At 43.0% G+C, this 21,404-nt stretch overlaps 1 protein-coding gene across 1 annotated transcript in view; it reads left to right on the top strand.

Annotated features, from left to right (window-relative positions):
• The window catches only part of med13a (mediator complex subunit 13a), a 66,539-nt gene that overhangs the window by 7,091 nt on the left and 38,044 nt on the right, over window positions 1–21,404 (top strand). The window contains exons 2-3 of the mRNA XM_063485080.1: window positions 30–264; window positions 11,994–12,162. Of these exons, the coding sequence (XP_063341150.1) occupies window positions 30–264; window positions 11,994–12,162 (404 nt within the window). The remainder of the gene's footprint in view (window positions 1–29; window positions 265–11,993; window positions 12,163–21,404) is intronic.

Raw genomic sequence — 21,404 nt, 5'->3', positions numbered from 1 at the left:
TTCCCCCCCCCTTCTCTCTTGTCTTGCAGGCTGACTTGACAGGGATCAAATGGAAGAGGTTTGTGTGGCAGGGTCCCACCTCTGCACCAATCCTCTTCCCGGTGACGGAGGAGGACCCCATCCTATGCAGCTTCAGTCGCTGCCTGAAGGCTGATATACTAAGCGTGTGGAGGAGATGCCAGCAGCAGGGTCGGAGGGAGCTTTGGCTCTTCTGGTGGGGTGACGACCCAAACTTTGCTGATCTCATCCACAATGAGCTTGCAGGTGGGAACTCTTTTGCATACACAGAAGTGCCATTAATTTGAATAAATAAGCAATGCATGTTACATTTACTGTTTAGGTGCATTGCATTTCTGCAGCTTCCTCTCTCTACGAAGGTCGGAGTCAGTTATAGAATAATAGCCAGATTAGTAACAGAGTTCAGAGGAACAGGGCTGTTTGATAAAGAGATGCCCCTTACAGTTTAAGAGCAGTTCATTTACACTACTGCAGAAAGATGAACAGATAGTGTGGCAAGTTGTTTGGTTTTTTCTTTTGGAAGATGATTGAGTACAAGTGGAATGTTTTTTTTTATTTTGTCAGAGAAATGACTCTGACAACAAAGCTATTGTAGGAATATGAAATTCTACTTCTGCTGCCTCTGTTAGACTGAGCCAAGGTTGCATAGCTAAGTGAGTAATGGCTGTAAAAGATAGCAGAAAGTGTCGAGGACTCGCAGCTTGTGTAACAGAAGCACTTGAACGTGCATCCCCCTATCAAGAAACGTTATTGGTTGTACAATGAAAAATGATACAGATGTCACCGCTTGATTGTCAGGTAGGCACAGGGGAGGTACGCTGAAATTGCGAGCCTCAGGCAAGTGTCGCTATCTGTGTAATCCAACACCTCCGTAGTGCCCCCACCCTTTGCCCTTCTCTGACTGATAACCCAGCCAGCCAGACTGGTAGTGCCAACATCTGCAGGGCTAACTCCCTCTCCCTGGAGACACTGGGCATCATGCTGTGTTATTATTACTTGTGTGTTTAAAACAGGGTTAACATGTCTGAGTGGTCCCTAGGCTGCGGCTAAGGAATCAGCAGCTTGCCTTTTGGCTCGAACAAGCAAGTTGGAAGTCACATGTCACCGTTTTGCACAGGGTTAACAAAAAAGGAAGAAGGTATAAGAAGCAGAGCAGGGGCAGCCATGCAGAAATGCGGCACATGCACCCCCACCCCTGACCCTGCTCTGCTTCTTATTTAACATTTTTTTTTAGTAATAGTACAATTACTGGTGGAAGATGGGAAAATGCCATCTTTATGCATGCTCTCTGCCATGTAGATTGCAGTTTGGAGTCTGAGCTAAATACAGCCTGTCTGTGACCCTCCCCTTATTATGGGACATTGTGCCTGAAGTAGCCTCAAAATGGGAGCTGAAGGCTGCAATGGGCAGCACATTTAACTCTTAACAGGTCCTGGTAGTAACCCAAAGTGTTTGGCTCAGGTCCTCTGATGTAGGCTGCTACATTTCAAAAGGCTGTGTTTCGAAATTGCTGGGGTCACTGCTGTGTTCTTATACTGGCTTTGGGCAGATTAAACATATTTAGTGTTTCAGGAGATGGATATTAGGTAATCAAATATTGTCTAGAAAACCTGGACTGGTATTTTTCCTTCCAGGTATTTTAACACCAAAACGATGAATCATGTTTTTGCAGTACTCTTGGCAGCTCTTCTTTTAGGTGTGGTGTTATTTGAATTTTTAATTAACCTCCATTGTGCCTTTTCCTCTTGGGACTAATCTTGACACGGACAGTCATAGAGGTTTTTTGCACCTTCCTTGTCTTTGGGTCTTTTCGTGGGGCTGGGCCTGTGACAGCTCTGTACCATTAATGCCAGTGCTGAGCATGTGAGCACTCGCAGCAGTATTCTCCTGAACAACAACTGTTGCCACTCAGACAAAACCGCCTCATTGGCACTGGTATAGGAGGAGAAGTGGAAACCAGAGGCAAATAGCACGTTCCATTTGAAGTCGGAAATCGGAATCTCCGAGTTCTCAGTCAGAATTTACAACTGGAACACCCGATCAAGTCGTACTTCCTAATGGGGAAAGTCAGAGAAGCCACATGAACCCTGACTTAAGAGTCCAAGATGGCAGCAGTGCATGTAAACATTAGTGAAATTGTAAAATCTGTACCATTACTGCTGTTTATGTCTGACTGGTTAATTAAGACACACAGAGCACTAACTAGCCTCTCTCCATCAATGTGCTGCAGTAGTGTTGTACTGCCAGCATGAATGGCTTCACCCTTCTAAGGAGCAATGCCAGTTTTCCTTGCTTTCCCGACTTTTACTATGGGAATGCACTTAAACTGAGAATGATGTCACTTCCGAGGCAAATGGATTGCTTCAAATGAAACATTTTGTCAGAAGTTTTTTTGGGGGTTGCAAATTCAACAAGTCAACCCCAAATTTATAAAGCCACATCTTTCCAAACTGTTGCAGCATCTTGCTTTTTATAACCCGTATATCTCTGTACGCTCCCGTCTTCAGCCCAGCGCACGGTTACATGAATTGCTTGAAAATTGCTGCGCAGGAAAACTTCTCAGTTCCCAGATTACAGGTTTTATTCATTTCAGCTCGCAACAGAAAGTCAATTGAATGTTAATAAAGTAGAAAATGATCATCCTGAACACCAGGACACCAGCTCGAGCTGAGTGTGGGTCTCTGGGCGGGTGTCCCAGAGGAAGCAGGGTGATGAATGAACACTTGCTTGTGTTTATGGACTCTTCTGGGTACCCTCCCTGTTGAGGTGCGAATTGACAGATACCCGCTGCCATCAGCAGGGCAACTCCAACCTGTGCATTCAACTGGAATGTCACAACTGTTGTCGCCTTTTAAGCGCCACACTCTCTCTGTTGTCGTTCTCTTTTCTTTGGTTCCTGGCATCTTGGGAATTTGAAAAAGCTTTATTTTCTTTTTGTTTTTTTCCCAGCCTCTATTTTTTTTTTTTTTGTCTTTAGTGCAATGTTGGCGGTAAACATGAAAATCCGCTCTTGTCCTTTCATTTCAGCAGCTGAAATGGCGCTTGCTCATTCCCCCACACCCTCCTTTCCACCCTCATTAGATTAGCAGCCTGTGAAAGTCTTTTAATTTTGAGCAAGTGCCATTTCTGTATACCAGTGTGCCAGTAATCCCTTCTCTCCAGGGAGATATGGGGAGAAGGAGTGAGCCAGAGAGATGGGAGTAGTGAAGGGCGGAAAACTTAAGGGATCTTTTAACGTCAGACTCTTAATCACCATTGAAGGAATGTAAGGGGAACAAACCACCAAGCCCCTTTTCCACACTGTTGGACAACCCGCGTTGCTTGCACTTACACAACGAGAAAACTAATTCTAATCTTCCCCTGGCCATGCACAGAAATTATTCCCAACAAGTGAATGCCATTGCTGAATTAAAGCCCCCCCCCCCTTCCCGCCCCAACTGGGTTAGTATAGGCATGTATTCTTATGCAAATGCAGTGCTCTCTTCATCGTGGTCTCCCCCTCAAAAGCTGGTGGAGTCTCCTGACCAGGGGCATCCAGAGCGAAAGATAAATGCCTGCCTTTTCCTCCTCTCAAAGACCCACTGATCTTTCTTCTTCTTTTTCTTCTTTTTTTTCCTGTTTTGCATAGAAATTAGGGAGTGGATGTCTGTCTGTGAGGGTAATTGCTCCATTGCACATTTGTCCTCAGTCTCCACTAGCTCGCTCAGGTCCTTTTTCTCTGCAAACTAAGTCCCACCGAGGCTTCTGCTGCCAGCAGCCTGACACCACGTTTCTCTGGGGTGATTCCAAGTTCAGTGTTCCCCCAGCTGAACGTGACCGTAGAGTTGGTGGAGCTGCACACATATATCAGATTTTACATTTTTACATTTCCATGTTACGTTTAAGCTGAAAAAAATAGAGACAAAAATTCTGAAGATTTTTATTTTTTTTTTAAAGAATAACTGAATGGTTAAGTTTAACTTCAGTGTTGCTGTATTATAATAGCTAATGTCTGCCTCCGAGTCGACAGATTTCAAATTGAAATGATCTGTTTCTGCTGTCCAGAACGGATTATCAGCGGCCCCTCTCTGCTTCGGTCATTGGTGGCCCCACATCTATTCATTACTTGGTGCTGGGTTAGATTGCTTGAAGAGAGGAAAGACGATGGGGGAGGGGAGGCGGGGAGGTTGCGTTTACAATGCCCACCTCCTCCGTCAGTTTGATGATGAACACATTGAGACGTGTTCAGCGATGGAGGGAAGAAAAGTGCAATTTAGCAGCACTCTGTGGGCTTGTTTTTGCACTGATCATCTAACAATTGTTTTGATTTTTTTGCTGTTACGCTGTAATGTGTTTCTAGCTTTGCCAAAGTTTCGGAGGATTTTCTTTTGTTGTTGTTGTCTGATGACTTTTGTCTGTGTTTGAATCAAGGATGAAATCAAAACAAGCCTGCTTTGCACCTCAGGGCAGAATCTCCAGTTCCAAAGGGCATATTTCAGTAGTCGGTGAGGGGTCTGTTAGCTGAAAGTTTCACTTTCTTACAGGTCGGCCTAACCCCACCCCCGCCCCACCCCCCTCTCTGTGAAGATCTCTCGACTGCGTATTTATTGAACTGCCCTCAGATCTGTGAGAGGTGCTCTGTTTGAAGCACTTCCCGCAGAATACAGATGCATGTTGACAATATTCACAAAATTCAAATATTAAGACTTGTGTTTGAATTACACTCCCTCATTATTTAAGTACCATTGATTCTTTAAACTCCCCATTGCGAGTTTAAAGGTTGCCTCTGCTGTTAATTTTTTGTAAGCCACATTGTAGCGAACGGCATTAATTAGGGTCTTTTTTTAAATCTTTTTTATTTCTTTACAAAGGTAAATGTGGGATGTTTCATACATGACATATCGCCACAAGACTTTGTAATCTAAAATGATTTTCTTTGAGATTAAATTACAAATGAGTCCAAACAGATGCTGTTGGTTACTGACTTGTGATTGGTTTAAAGCAGGGCTTACCCTTTTGAAATTGCTCTGTGAGCTGATTTATTCTTTGTGTAGCATGCTGATGCATTGCATGTGGTAGCCTATAAGTGGCTTTTTGCAATCTGAATTAGACAGATGTGTTTATAAAAGCAACACTTTTATTAGATTCAGTAAATTTCCATTACATTAAGCTCAGTCCCTCATCATTTTTTCCTTCCAGTTGCCTGGTTTGAAAGACGTGGTTGAGACTTGCGTCTGTCTTTATCTCCCTAACATTTGTTTCTTGGAACGATGAAACCCTAGGATCATATGCGTACGTAGCAGTCATAGTCCTAGCACAAAAATGACGAGCCATCCGTTATGTGAACGTCTGACTCTGCAGTCTAAGATTGTAACGGCATATTTTCTCACTTGGATAGTGACAGAAGTGATGACACGCAACACGACTTGTGATACAGATTCAGTCCCACGATGATGTAAGGCCAATTGTAAATGCTGTTGCGCAGTGGATGCCCCAGGCAAGGATTCAGAAAGGAGAAACGCCTTCTCACTCTTTTAGAATTTCCAAAAATTATTGAGGTCAGACTGAATTTTGAAATCTCCATGCTTTAGCTGTAAACATGAACAAAGACTCCACAGAAGCTTTGAAGTGGAGAGTGGTTGGCGTACAATTTAGAAAGGAAACATTGTTTCTTTTTCTTTTTTCTTTTTTTTGGATTGTGTGATTGAAAGTTAATGTCCTACAGATACTGTAAAAGTTGCATTTTGTATCTAATGATGCTATAAAAGAATGTTTAATGGAAATACTTCTTGATTGCTACCAAATACTTCTGCCCACACATGCGGTAGATTTGTTGAGCTATACGCTGGGGATGTATAGTGGAGATTATTAGTTACACTTGGTTAACCCTAATTTGGGCTTTTTGGTCCCCTCTTCCTTTAAAGGTGGTTCTACACTCGAGTGTGTAATGCAGAGATTGATGAATAGATAAACCCAGAGCAGGTCTTATGGAGAAAAAAGTGGAAGAGGCCGACGGCTTTTTGTGCTTGGGGATCAATTTTCCAGGGCTAATCTCCTGCCTGTGAACCACCCTCCGCTTTCCTCTTTTCCTCCTGCTCCATCTCCCTCGGCCGCGCTCTCTGATGGATCTCCTTTGGCTGGCACGGCACAGGGACTCGGCCATGCATGCAGCTCTGGCCCATGGGTGCACTCTTCCCTCTCTTCTCTCTCAATCCCTCTTTTCCCTCTCTGTTCAAGAAATATTCATTAATTAGTAATGGAGACTTTACAGAGCACTGCTGGTTCTCTCTTTCCTTGCAGATAAGGATGAATAGAGGGAGAAAGTGGAAAGAGAGGAGAGAACCTTTTGGCCAGACTTGGTAGAATACCCCTGAGCACAGTTGATCACAAGACATTAATCTTGCTGTTTAATGACTGACTGCTGCCCTAATTGCTTATATACACAGTTGAACATATGTGGGGGTGGGAGAGGGGCCTGTAAAATATATAAATAAATACCTTTGAGATTGTCTAATGCGCAGCACATTTTGGTGCTTTTTGGTTTACCGCTACTTCACCCGTTACTCTTGTTGCATCATAGTAAGGTCGTCTGTGGTTCAAAAATGGGCCAGGCCTCACTCTTTTCTTTTTTTTTTTCTTTTTTTCACCCTGCAGTTATAATTGGTAGGTTAAATAGAAGCGCGCTCTCTATAGGGACAAAGGATGAACTTAAAACTTTTCACTATGTTTAAATCATATCAGTTACATGAGACTGATCTCAGTTAATCTCAGGTGCAAATTAACATCAAAGAATGTGAAATGTTCATATTTAACCTTTAAAGCTGGCCAAACGTTTCAACCTTCAGTTTGCTTCAACTCACAATGCCCTTCTTTGTTTTTGTAAACACAGAGGACACACCTCATCATCTGTGATGGCCGAGTTTCTGCTTGTCATTAATTTATATTTCCTCTGCAGCAGTTAAAGCTCTTTCCAAAAGCCTTGACAGTCTCTGGCAGGTTACACTGAGCTGAACTAACATTTTTAGTGCTTTTTATATCTGAGAGACTCAATATAAATGGATTGCTAGCATAGCAACATTAAGACAAAAAAACAAAACAGACTTTTAATCTCCTACGTCAGCCTAAGAGTGATGGAGAATCTTCAAGTGTGTAGATGTTAATGGGCTTCGGACAGTTTGGCTCGTGGGGCAGAAAACTTTGCACCGAGCGGTTCGGCCCTTGTGTTCCAGCTTTTTTCGGTCAGCTTGTGTTTCTTTTCTATAGAAGTAGATGTGAGTATGCCTGATACTGATGAGCTGCTGTGCTTCTGCCTAAGAGCTTTTATAAAGGTCAACTCATCTGGGTCTGCTGCACAGGAGGCAGAGACATGAAAGTGTCCTAACCATCAGCTGAGCCCATAAATCTTTGTCTAAATGAGGCCACTCATCTTTCACCCCCATGTGCTGACCACCGCCCACCATGCACCACATGTACGCTCGTTGATCTGCCAGAAAGCTGGAATTTTGGACAAGTGTACATTTATCATGGTTTGGGAAATATTTAGAATATTTTTATTTATTTTCAGAGTAATTTCCAGTCAAAGATGCCAAACATTTTTCAGATGGGAGGATTTGATACTTAACTTTGTGTCCTCTAAAGTGAAGCTGATTGTCTTTGTGTTTGAGACTATTGGGCTGATGTGAAAACGAGCAAATCGGTTAAATAAATGTCGTTCATTTCATACACACTGAGGGATATTTTTATAAATAGTGATTAGTCAGTTAATTGAGAAAATATTATTGCTTGTTCCATCTGGTGTTTGCTGTTTTTGTTTATGGAACAGTTCGGTGTGTTCTGCAACTCGTCACCTTGACTGTGACCTTTGCACGGTGTGAAGTGGATGGATGTTAAGTTACTTCAAGTGTCACTTTACGCTCTTACATAGTCTCACCCACTTCTTTTAAATTAAAGGTGTGCTGTTTGCATATAATTTGTCATCTATTGGGAGTAAAAAGTGGTTACCTCATAAGCCGCTGTGTTTTTCTTTTTTAGATACTTGATGTGGATTAATGTTAATGAGAGCTGAGGCTTCTGTTCTTGCTTTTGTCCCAAAGAAGGCTAATGGCTGTCGCTCAGGGACCCAGGACGACACGTACAGAAAGGAAAGCAAACACATTTGGGGATTTGTTTAAATGTTTTTGAAATTATTTAGTATTAATCTCCCCCTTTTTCTTCTTATAGGTTGTGGCAATGCAGAGGTATATTTCATGCTCTTCTCTGCCCTGGTAGAGCCCAAGGTTGGAAGTTTGGTTTCCTTCCTTCCTTATTTTTTTTTTGTTGTTAAATGTGATTGGCTCTTTTGGTTTAGAGAGGCAGACTGGTAGATTTTGAGCAGAAAGTTTTTGTGTCTGTCTGTCTGAAGTATATTGCAGCGGGCATTGCATGATGAGCACGAGGTCGTTAAAAACACTTGAAGCAAACCAGATGTCTGTTTAAGAGCTACTTGGCGCTGGAGGGAAGGGACAGGCGACGGGGAGGAGGACGTACGGGGCAAATGTGGGTCTTGGCAGAGAAAAGCAAATGGGATAACCATGGCGGTCTTTACAGAGGAGGGCTGAAATGGGACTGGAGGTTTAAGCAGTTACTTTGATGTTTTCACGATTTTTTCGTCTTTTGAACGTTATCGGTCTCAATGATCTGTCTCTCGAATCCTTGATTTTGGCCTAAATCCTATTTTGTTTTTTCCCCCTCAAGTCCTTTCTTTTAATCTGCCATCAGTGCCTCAGTTAGTCGGCTTTCTTTTCTTGCTGACTTTTTGCCCTCTCGCCTGTAATACCTCTTTAGGATGGCCTAAAGACCAGATGCTAAATCGCTGAAAGCAGGCTTGGGTTAAGAAAAGGTCCTTTTTGTCTATGTCCACATTTTCTAGAAAGTTAATGGCTTTATGTTGTTGTTGATATATTTTTAATCCACTGTTACCGTTAATTTTTAATGGGGAAATTGCTGTTTTCCTGCCCATTTCCTGCCTTTGCCGTACTTTTCTGTGTTCCTGATCTTATCCCCGAAGATATGTGTGCACCTGATGAATTAGTTTGTTTCTCTGAAAATCGTTGGGAACATAACCCCTTTACTTGGCAGCTAGCCTGAGGTTGTTTTTCCTTTGCTCGGCTGTAATGATTTAAAGGCTAGCCGGAGCTGAAGTTGACTGGAGCTGAGGCATTTGTAGGTGGATTTGATAGTGTTGGTAATATTTTCCTTCTGAATTGGGCATCTTTTACATGGCAAGCAGATGTTTCATCCTTGCGTCCTTGCTTTTCTGGATTTTAGTAAGCTACAAGCTCTCAACATCTTAAACCTGCCAAGATGGCATAGAGCCTGTCTCATTCAAAAAAGGAAGCCAGTGTAATTTCCCATGTGAATAACCTTGCAATCATTTTAATTTAAAATGTCGTTACCTGAACTCGCATTAGAACAGCAAGCCAAGAGTTGGCTTAATAATTCAATAAAATTTTGATTAACTTGCTTCTGGGCTGACTCGTACCGCTCTGGCACGCGGCAAGCTGACGTGAAGGTAGGTAGGTCACACTTGGTGTTTGTTTCGACTGCGCTCACGCAGAGACGGCACACTCGGGGAGATGTTTGCTGCAGACTTGACTGAAAGGAGCTTAAGTGCTATAAGATGTGAGCAGTGGCTGTTAATGAGATTAGGTCGGCATTCAGGCCAACACTGAATGTGAATCACAAAGCAGCTCTGATATGGGCCTGATCGTGCATTTCTTCACCCAGCGTGGCTAGATGGAGTGTAATGGGTGTCTTGTTTTATTTCAGTTAGACATACAGACCAATTAAATACAGCCCTGTGCTTTTACGAGTAGTACAACATCAGGTGAACACTGTAGCTAGGACAATTCCTGTTTTAGGGCATTGTACTTTCCCAGTACAGTGGGCAAAAATGATGTCTCACCACTGGACAATGAAGATCTCTGATTCTGTTATCAAATTTCATTTGTAGCAGCTGTGTAAGGCCCTTCATAGAGAATAACAAGGGCAGCACTTTTCAAATTCTTTTGCTGCCTCCAGGTCTCCACAAAGCTCTAATAGGTGAAAAAACCCCACACCTGACTTTTTGTAACCGAAGCTGTGGCATTACGCTGACACGTTGCTGTTGTATCGTAATCAGCCTGGCGCACGGGTAACAGTGATGCCATTATCTCTTAAGGAATTTCCTCCCTCGTCTGTTTTCATTCCTGAGACGTCTCTTTCTTAAAAAGCTTTCTGCGATAAACATTACACCCCATCAGCAGAGTGTTTACAGCTGCGCACGTGTATCGTGTGGAATCGGCGATTACTTTTCAGGAAGAGTTTGTGAGGAGGAGACTTATTGGCAGGTGAAAGCAACGCAGGCATCATCTTATTATTATAGGTGGTTTGAAGTAATAATTCATGTCACTGAGATGTGTAGTAAATTTGTCAGGTCTGAAAGCGAATGGTGCTCTAAGTAAAAAGTGGAAGGGAAAGAATCAGAGTGCATGAAAGGACGAGGAGTCGAGAGGAGGAGGGGGATTCAGGTGCCAAATCATCATAAGGCTGATTCATCGTTTGCATGCAGGAGCGTTTCTGCCATGCAAAGGAATATCACCAGCATTTTAATAACGGTAAGAAAGTAGATGGGCGTATAAATATACTGGACCGATAGTGTTCACGTGTGCAAGCTCCATTCTGAGCAAGACAATATTTAGTAAAGTCACTTTGCAGCATGTGTGTAACATTTAAGTTGCTTTTTACTCCTTGCCTGAGACTAACTTGGGTTCCTACCTGCTGCTGTTCATGGGTGCACTGAGCGAGTGAAAAGGGTACAAAAATACCAGAACCTTTTGTTCCAGCAGAAGTTGTTGGAGTCTGGAGATCCCTGCTCACCAAGAAATGGCATTGGCATCACACAATCGCACACAAACTGTTTTATTTAAGGGGGAACTGGTGGATGTAATGGTCACAGACAGTGAATAGCTACTTGTGAATACAGCAAACATCTGCAATTTTTTTTTTTTTTTTTTTTTTTTTTTTTTTTTTTTAAACGAGAAGAAGTGAAGTCTCGGTTTTTCCCCAGTGAACTGAAAACAAAACCGGAGTACTGTTGAACTGTGAATTTTCTGTGCTCTTCCACTCCTAAACCCTGGTACTAAACACAAAACATCTGAAACCTCCACCACCTGAAAGCATGCAGCGGCAGCAGCAGCAGGTTTCCACTTAACCTCTCCCTCTCTCAGTGATCGCACTCTTGTTTGCATGTACACGGCCTGTTTGCCAGCTTTCTGACTGTTTTGCATTCCAGGAAATGTTTAATTTCTGTAGCAGAAGTGTCTCTGCGTCCAGACTGTGACAATTATCATGTTACAAGACTGTAACCCGGTCTCCTCTAGTGGTTATCCTTAAATATGAATTCACACTGCTGGATGCGTGTGATTGGTTGCCACACGTCAGTTTATTTGACAGTTTGTGATGCTGCAGGGTGTTTCATAATGACATCTATAGAATGAAAGGGCCGTTTAGTCAGCGTGAATTTTGTTGTGAAGCCGTGGACGTGGACACGGTGTGCTCGTGTTCAGTTTGTCAGAAGTTTATACATATTCAGCAGTGATGCGTTATTAAAAAATAAACACTTTCACAGCATTTATGTGTCACCCACTTTGAAGTCAAATGAGGTCATTCTGGGTGATGAAACGTTGTTAGTGTAAACCTCGGTGTTGGGTGTGATGTGACGATATGTTTAGTTATGACAGTTGGCGTTGCCATATGTAATTTTGTAAACACTGATAAATATCCTTATTAGTGACAGAGCCATCTGATCAAGTGTAAGGCTGCTTCTCCTCAGCACAGCAGCGACACGCTCTGTGCTCTCGTGATTGACATGATTGATTGTTTGCCCTGCTGAGTTCTTACTTTTTTCTCTATAAAAATGGTACGAAAGCACTCAAATCTTCACCTTTCTGATAGCTCTTTTCTGTTTTCTTTACCAGCCGAGGACGATGGGCTTTGGGAGAATGGCCCTTCCTACGAGTGTCGCACTCTGCTATTCAAAGCCATCCACAACTTGTTGGAGCGCTGCCTCATGAATCGCAGCTTTGTTCGCATTGGCAAGTGGTTTGTCAAACCCTACGAGAAAGATGAGAAGCCCATCAACAAGAGGTAAGTTGGCACTGCTTGTTCTTGTCCTTATCCTCCTCTTTTTATTTTATAACATTGCCGTTTTGAGTGAGGCTGTGATGTGTTTGGGTGCAGCTGAGTGGGATGAGCCCTCACATTAGTGGCTGTGTTCCCACTGTTCTCTTGGCATGAATACATGCATTCGTGTGCTGCTGTGGGGAGGAGCAGGTATCGGATAGTATGGATCGTACCAGGGATTTCCTGTTGTGTTTTTGCTGCAGATCCTCTCAGTAAACATTGTGTTTGGGCTGTCTTTCATGTTTGGCCCTTTTGCTGGAACCAGAGCAAACAAAGGATCTGGCTTCATATGTGTTTGTTGATGTTTTGAAGCCTGTACTGACCTCAGTCCTGATGGGGGCATTTTTGCTGGGGAGGGGAGGAGGTACCCTTGTGCCAGCACCGTCTGTTTCCTTTCTCTCCTCTTACTCTGTGTGTGTGTGTGTGTGTGTGTGTGTGTGTGTGTGTGTGTGTGTGTGTGTGTTGTGTGCAGCTGAGGTGTCCTCCACCTCCTCGTTGCTATCTGCTGAGCTGGGTTTCTTGCCGTCTGTGTCAGAGTTCATTGATAACAGACAGAGACACGGCTAGTGAGGACAAAATGACCATAGCAGTTCTTCCCCACCAGCTACCCTCCTCACTTTGTCTTCGCTCTGAACACACAGCCACTGGCTGAAAGCTCCATTGGAGGTCTTTGTAGATAATGCTTTTAAAAACTGCAATTGTAATGTTAGGTGCTGACTAAGATTAAACCATTTGGAGTTGGTGTGGTGCTTTTGGTCATATTTTCCAGACAGCTGATCACGGGGCAGTCCAGCTATTTGATCTTGTGTAGGCACAGCCACGTTTGTTTGTGTTTGCGAGACATTTGCAGCGTCCAGGTTAGAAATTGTGTAAACTGTATCTGCTGCCAGCTTGTTGTTATCACTGCCTCACTGTCGCGTACGAATACGTATACTGTTTCACTCTCCTACATCTGTAGACAGTAACTCTTGTGTGGTAGCTTCATTTAAACACTGTTATAATAATAGACAAGATGGTACTGAAGATCAAGTAGCTTCTCTCTTGAGCTGTACACATGCCCTGTTTTTAGCTCCATCGCCTCTTTACCCAGTACGCTGATTGCAGAGGGCCCCAGTCAAGGGGAAAAAAAACACAATGGTCTTTTCCTCTGCTCTGGAATTCACAGGCCACCCTCTGTCTGTGCGTCTGGCTTTGCCTCCCTCTCTCCTCCCTCTCTTTCTCTCCCCTTCCCTCCATCCCCCTCTGCTGTCACGGAGCAGACTGGGCAGGTTATAAATAGTGGTGCAACTACCCTGAATCTCAGTTGTCGTCAAAGATTTTCTTTTCCTCCTCTCCTTTGGTGTGATCTGCAGTGCCCCAGCCGTGCTGGGATTTCAAAAAACACAGCGCCACAAAAGGGTGACAGAAAAGTAACCGGGCTAGTGTCACTGCCGTGTCCCGAACCGCTTTTAATGTAATGCTGTACTGTTAGTTATTCATAAATGGCACTAGTAATGTTGAATACAGAGCAGAGTCTGACTGTCTTATCCTTCTTTGCCTCTTGTCTCCATGGCAATATTGAAGCTTGCCCTATCAGTACTGTGATAGAGAACTGAGTGTTTACCCCTCGGGAGACCTAATCGTGGTGTGTAGTATGACTCGTTATGACTTATGTCAGTGCGCATATCCAACATCCTTGTCGATGACTGGTTGATTCCACTGGGAGTGAGTGGAGTCGGAGGGAATTCCCACTCTCATTGTCTTGTGAAAACTCTACTTAACTGTACAATGTTTAACTCCCGGATGCCCCCCACCCCAACTATTGTAACACCATGTAGTTGGATTACTTGACACAGTCGATGTTTGCCAACATAAGCACCTTGCTCTCCTTTCAGTGATGAGTAGGCACCTTTAATTTAGTGTGACTTTTTCTTCTAAAACACTAACCGACTTCAGCAAGCAAAAGCTAAAATATGAGAATCAGGACATGGTAAGAAAACTGCAGGTGTGCATAGTCTTTGTAGCTGATTACTATAATCAGAGACGCTGTGTCCAGGAGATACTCATTGGATGCATTGTCTTATCTTTCATGTGGAGAGATTAATTAGGAGAACAGTAGTTTTAGAGATCTCCTCATTGAAGAGGTGTAACATAAAGTCAAAAAGTAGATTTGAAGTTTCTAGACTGAGTCCACGACATCAGTGTCCTGCAGTTATAGTGCCAGGTTTGTTCTTACTGTATCAGTCATAAAGACCTTCACATTGGCCTGCTTGTGTCGTCGTAGCATGCTGGCACCCCCAGTTTAGTGAGTGACTCTGTGATCAACGTGCACTTGGGTAGACTGAGCTCTTCTTGAATGGCTGTTGGTCTTTTTTAAAAAAGAAAAATCATCTCCAGGTTGATTATGGGGGCTGTCCTATCCTGTTTCCCCCTCCTCACAATTCAAACTGACTTTAGTAAGATTGGAAGGTGAGAATTTGAATTCCATCACAACATGACAAAACCAAGTGTTTAGACTATTACTACATATATCGTTATTATATTACCTCAGTCAATGAGGTTATATAATCATCTTGCATTAGGCACCTCGCTCGCTTATGTCTTTCCTGATCTGTCACCTATGCAGAAGCATGCACTCTAAAGAGCACATTTCTATATTCATTATTCAAGGAATAATGAATATAAAAACTGACTTAAACAGTCATGGAATTAAAAATAAAATCAATGAGAATATATTGTAAATTCTCACTGTGTGCATTTCTCAGAATTGTAACATTTACTCGTAACTGTTTTCAGATGTGATCTGACTGCAGTTGAATCCTCGCTTAAATCCAAACAGGCTTGATTGATTTTGCCCCTTCATGAGTGCTGATGCGTTATTCCAGCAGTATGTTGTTCTGGAGAATATACAAGTGTCTGTTGCAGAGAGCTCAGTCTTGTATAGCTGGACCACAGAGCAGTGGTAGCTGCAAAGGTTTACATATACTATTGCTGGATGTTCACTTGTTAAATTCTCACTGCTTTTTGATTGCTTTGTTGTTTCCTGGTTGGCACTGAGCCACGGTGTATTTACACACTGTATTAATCTGTGTTCAAAGTACTTCCATGGAATTGTTATCATGTTGCCTCTTTTCAGTATTTTTTCCCAGTTTTGGAGGAAAATGCATGTGTGTGCTTTGTATCACTTTTGTGCCTCTCATTAGTTTTATTTCTTTGTTTTATGCACCTGTAGTTCAAACGATGCTTTATAGCAGGAAATGGTTGTTTACTTTGACGTTAAATCCATAAGATGCAGACCGACTGGTTGTTTATTGCTGTTGTATGATGGGCTGGTAGATCAGTTGTGTGTAGGCTCTTTGAGAAGTGGTTCTCATCTGGGGAAATATGAAATTGTGATAGGCATATTATTTTCTGTACATACATAGGACGATAAGTATAAGTCACAGTGGATATTTAATGCAACATACAGTGTAGTGTACATGAATGTACTGCTGGGGCATACTTTTGAATTAGTCAGCAGTCCAAACTTCCAACATCATTGGAAAAAGATGTTCAAAAGCTGGAACTAATAAATACTGAAACATCTTGCTGGGTGTATAGCTAAAAATCAGATCTGCAGATGGGAAACGCTGCTCATCCCTCTGTTCAGCAGGCGGCTCCTGTGCAGCATCCAGAGTCTCCAGTTGGTGGAGGCTGGGGCCAGCTGACACTGTTCATAACCTCAACCCCAGACCTCAGCACGCCCGTGTTGAAAAGCTTACATCATCCCTGCCCCTCCTCCTCCTCTTCGCTTCTCATTATAGCATGATGTATGTGGCAAACAGTTTTTCTCAATCTAAAAATAATAATAATTAAAATAAAAAACTGCAAAACGTTGCTCCTCTAGTTATCTTTTATTAGGTGTCAGACTTGTTTCCATTTGATAAATAAATGGTTGCACGCTGATCAGTTAAATCCCTTTTGTTTAAAACGTGAGCTGCAACTGCAGCAGCATGAGTCGATCCAGCTGACAGTAATTCTCTTTGTTTGGTGAAAAGGCGGCTCCAAGTTGTGTAGCTTCTGTGAACCTTCTACTGCGAGGTACACTGGCTCCAAGAAAGAGAGGGGGGAGGGAGGTGGGGAGCGAAGGAACAAGCAAGGGAGAGCTCCTCTTGGTTGTCATGGCAGCAGGGAAATGCACCCTGGGATCGAGTGTTTCCAAGGTGAAGTGGGATGCTCGTGCTCCATTGGTCAGCTTAAGGCAGACTAACTCGTCAACTTGCTCCTAATTGGCTGTGCCACTGAAATTCAGAGCAACATTAAATCCAGCCTGCTTTGAGGTTTCAATTTGATCAGGACAAAAGGGATATTATTTCTTTATCTGCATGGCATGTGCCGTGTACTTGAAGCGGCATTTACAGCATCGACAATGTACTCCAGCTGCGCTGCAATCAGAGTGTTAGATTACCACTCCACTGTATTTAAATATGTGTGTATTTTTGTTGTGTATGCAGTTGTTGTTGTTATTGTTGAAAGCATCGTTAACAAATCAAGCTGTTATGAAATGAGGCCAGTCTGCAGCAGCTCTTTCTCTCTCTCTCACACACACACACACACACACACTAACAAACATGTCTCCCACACATGCAACTGTCTGCACTTTTCTGCATGACTGTGGCTTATGTGGATGAGCACATTCTTCCGCTATTGTTTTGGCCCGATGTTGGGAGGTGAATGCGCGAGTCCTGGTTCGCTGTGGCAGGCGGAAGCAGAGAGCAGCACTCTGTTAAGTAGGACAGTGCAGGATAAAGGGCCACTGCCTCCAGTCTGGGGCTAAAGTGCTAAATTTATCCCCTCCCTGCTCCCAGCACAACACAAACACAAACACACAGGGAGACGGGCACACAAACATGTTCGTCAACAATCAGTATGCGAGCCAGTCCACATCGAGGGCAGTCTCGGTGTTGGCACACAGTGTTTTCATTGAAGTGACTGGACATAGAACCCGCAGTCAGCGAGGAAAACGCATGCAGTGCAGTCGCACAGATATAGACATGCAGGAGAATTCAGCACCTCTGCTCGGTACCCTGCCCCCAGCACTCGACTGCCTACCCCCTGATCTTGCCCACACTTCATCAGTCTCTCTCTGCAGCAACAGGAACTCCAGGGAGACTGGGCTGAGGGACCATGTGACCTGGTGCTCTGGATATATCATGTTGCTGGAGAGATCCTGTCCAGAAGATAAATATGGCTCTTAAAGGAAAATACCGATAGCTTTCATTGGTATGGTTTGTTTGCTTAATTGCTGCTCAGTGATACAATATTAATGATTCATTTCCCTTTGGCGTTACATTAGTGTTACATTTTTAAAGCCCTTGCACCCCTCATCTTAGTGAGACTATATAATCTGTAGCTGTCACCTAAGCTTAACTATATACCAACATCAAACCTGTCAGCTGTGTTGCAGAACTTGTTACCTCGTTACTGTAAATTGGTTAAAATTGAATAATTCAATAATTTGAATATCGGAGCAGTTTCCACTGTTTAGTGCCAACCAGAATTGATCTCATTTCTGAAGTTTGCAGTAATCCGTCTCTGTTTGTACTGTACCACTGAGAAAACACATTTTAGAAGTCAGCAGTGGAATTTAAGTGCAGCAGCATGAACAGAGTTCCTTGGTCATAGTGAACGATGCATCCTTAGGTTTCCCCCCACTGCCTCTAAGTCACCCTCTTCTTCTCACCCTCTCATTTCCTCAGCAGCCGGTGACCCGCATTCCTTCCATTCCTCTCATCTTCCCATGTGACCAGGGGCTATGGTGCAGTACAGGGCCAAGCAAAGGTCTCAAAGAAGTCGTCATAGTTGATCCGTCAGGCGTCACTTCCTCTCATCTGCTCTGCTCTTTTCTAAGTAACTGTGATTTGTGTGCTACTGTCTTTAATCCAAACGTTCTGGCAGATGGTCACATTTAAAGATAATATCTTATGGTTGGGGGCATTTCACCTCATCACTGCAGACTCCTGTGCGGCTGCGTCACAGCCTGACCTAACCCTAAAATATCCAGAAAAGATGGAGGCAGATTTATGGATTGCCAGATGTGTAATCCCTTCCATAGATTACATTGCCAATTACACACACATGTTGTCAAAATAGTGACAAACCAGATGTTTGGTTTTAGGTAAATGCCATCTTATCTGGGCTATTATGATTTAAAAAAAAAAGGAAAAAAAAAAAGTAATCTGCAGCAGTACTCGCCAAGCACGCTGCTCCAAGCATCACGGAGTTGCCACAGCTCTTGTGTGGATTTATTTTACCCCCAGTATCTTTTTATTTCTTTATGTAATCCCGAGCTGACTCCATGATTTTGAAACTGGGGCTCTTTCAGGGCCATAGCGTCTGTTGCAAGAGTCCTTGTTCTTCCTTTTGCTTGAAGGTTTTAATTAATGGCTAAAACCTTTTCACCACATGTGCAGCTTGAGCTTTTAACCTGCTAGTAAAGTCTTAGGCCTCATACTTGCAGGCTTCTGATATTTATTCCGATAACACGCTAATTAAATTGTTCTGTTAATGAAAGAGATTATGCCTTTCTGTTAACCTTTCTTTGTTTCATAAAACCTGTAAATTTGGTCATGGCATTCATTTGCATATAGTGTCTTATAGATGGTAAAAGTGTTACATACTTTTCAAAAAGCATATCAGCTTATTAGAAAGAAAAGGGACAAAGCGGGCCTTGTCATTGTGGGTTCACTGCAGAAGCCCAGCTTTAATCCGGGATAAGGCTGACTAATTGCCCTTAGCTCCGAGTAATGAATCTTTATTATTACAACTGCACAACTCGCTTACTTATGTCATAATGATCTAATGACCCAGCACACTTTTAAACAGGCTTAAAATTATTTTGTCATTACATACTAGCATAGTAGATGTCGTCCCCCCCCTGACAGGTATACACTGTTTTATCCTTTTGTCTCATCCTTTAGTTTATGAGTGTCGCATGCTTTGAAGAGACTGAATATTTTAACAGATTCGTATCACACAGCAGTGACACGAGCTCCTCTTTGACATGAAAGAACATGTGCACCGTCACAGTTGTGATACAGTTGCAAAGGGATGATGTAAATGTGGTAATGTGCGTAATGTCTGGCTCACATTGAGAAAATGGCTTTTAGCTGATGGTAGGTGTAAGAGAAGGACCGTGTGTGTGTGTGTGTGTGTGTGTGTGTGTGTGTGTGTTAGTTACATGCTAAATGGGGAGGCAGCTAGAACCCGACTTGCTGTCAGGGTTATGTCAGTATTATCTTTAGTCAGCTACGGCAGTATCCGTGTGCGGTTGTGATACACTTGCAGAGGATCGGATTTCTCCTCTTTTTATGGACTTGTCGTTCTATCTCTATCCATTTTTCCTTCCCTCCCAAGTTTAATCTGACACGTATAAAGAGACTCAGCCCCCCTCTCCATTCGTGGCAGAGGGAAATCAATTCAGCGTAATAGAGCTCTGCATGTGTGAAAGTGCTGGCCTTAAGATTTTTAGTTTGGTGTTTTCCCTAGCTCTGAGCCTCCTGTGTACACCAGCTAGAGCTGGTGTGTGTCTCTGGGCCTTGTGTGTTTTTGTGTTTATGTTACTTGGCAGTAGACAGCGGTGTTGTTTTTCCCAGTGGTCAGGTGGCTAGACAGTAGGGAAGATTATATCACCCTGGAAATGTGTCCTCAAATTCACTGCTGTTTACCGCTTTAATTCTTTTTTTTCTTGGCCTTGCCCTGCTGAGCAAAATGACACAAATGAAAATCTTCTGTTTCATTTCTCAAGCCAAAAGCAACCGTGGCATTTTACATTAAAGTCAGATTTGCACCGCCTTTCTGTGTATGTCCTAGTAACAGGCATGCAAACTAAACTGTAACACTGTTAAGGAAAACAGACTGTTTTGTTCTTTGTAAGAGAAAAGCCTTTCACAACTAACCACACTTTCTTAGCATGAACATGGATAAACAGTTGTGACTGAGCAGTGACATAAAAGACACTCTCCATGTGTGATTGCTGCCAGCTCCAGAATCATTGTTTATTAATGTTGTGCCAGAATCTGTGCCTATGCCAGCATGTCTTGTCACTGCAGCAGCACATGACCAGTCAAAACATGTTTACATGCCCCAGATTGTAATAACAAGCTGCTACAATGGCAGATATCCATGTATTGGACAGCCCAGAGGTGACTGATGTTTACAGTAAAGCAAAATGACCAGAAGTGAAAGGGCCTTTGTCTTCCCCTGAGGAAGGTGCACTGGTTGTTGTGCTGAGGAAGTGTACAGCAGCTAAACGGAAGCCCACTTCTTAGAGCGGAGCAGCCGGACAAGCTCAACAAACATCTGTGGAATGTCACAGCTCTACTGTAACCTTCCTTCCTCTCTCTTCTGTCTTTTCACAACTTCCTCCCCCCAAACTCTTCTTGTCACTTCATGCTCCGTGTCTTACAATCGACTTCTGATTCTGCACAGGTCAAGTTTCATATTACCTTTATGACTCTGTGCGTCGGTGTGTCATTCCTGTGCTCAAACAATACAACAGTTCCCAGAAGACTTTTTGGCATTCTATAAACTTTGTTTTACACTTTCTCAATTAAAACTGGATTAATAACAATAATAAAATGCTTTATTATATGGTTTTATCCAACAAAAGGATGACTTATAAACAGAAACAAATGTGAAAAGCAAGAAAGAAGGTTATAACAGTGATACCACAAAAAGTGCAGTTCACATGAACTTAATGTAGCTCAGGCAGTGAATGGTTTCATTGATTTCTGGGAACCTTGGATAAAGATGATGGCAATGACAAAGGTAAACGGGTGTACTAGGACTCTGGGTGTTGAGCAAATAGAAAAGTGGCAAAAGTGCAAGGCTAATTGTGTTGTATGTGAGACTGGACACTAAGGAAGGAACAAAGGACTTGTATCAATTACCCAGGCAGAGAGATCGAGCTGGAAAGGATGTGCAGCAGGTTGGGGTGATTAAGGATATACTAACGAGGGAAGGGAATGTGCTCAGATGGTGGAAGGAGCTTTTTGAGGAGTTGGTGAATGTAGAAAATGAAAGGAGCACAGTGAATCAGGAAGTGCAGATAATTGGTAAGGAGAAGAGAGGGTAGCTGGGAAGAGGAGAAAGGTAGCTGACCCAGATGAAAGTATGAGAGAGAGATGCGTAGTTTTGCCAATTTTCAAGAGCAAGGTTTATGTGCAGAGCTGTAGTAAAAACAGGGG

The sequence above is a fragment of the Pelmatolapia mariae genome, linkage group LG10_11 (genome assembly GCF_036321145.2).
Source record: "Pelmatolapia mariae isolate MD_Pm_ZW linkage group LG10_11, Pm_UMD_F_2, whole genome shotgun sequence".
Taxonomy (NCBI): domain Eukaryota; kingdom Metazoa; phylum Chordata; class Actinopteri; order Cichliformes; family Cichlidae; genus Pelmatolapia; species Pelmatolapia mariae.
This window is presented reverse-complemented; position numbering and strand designations above follow the sequence as displayed.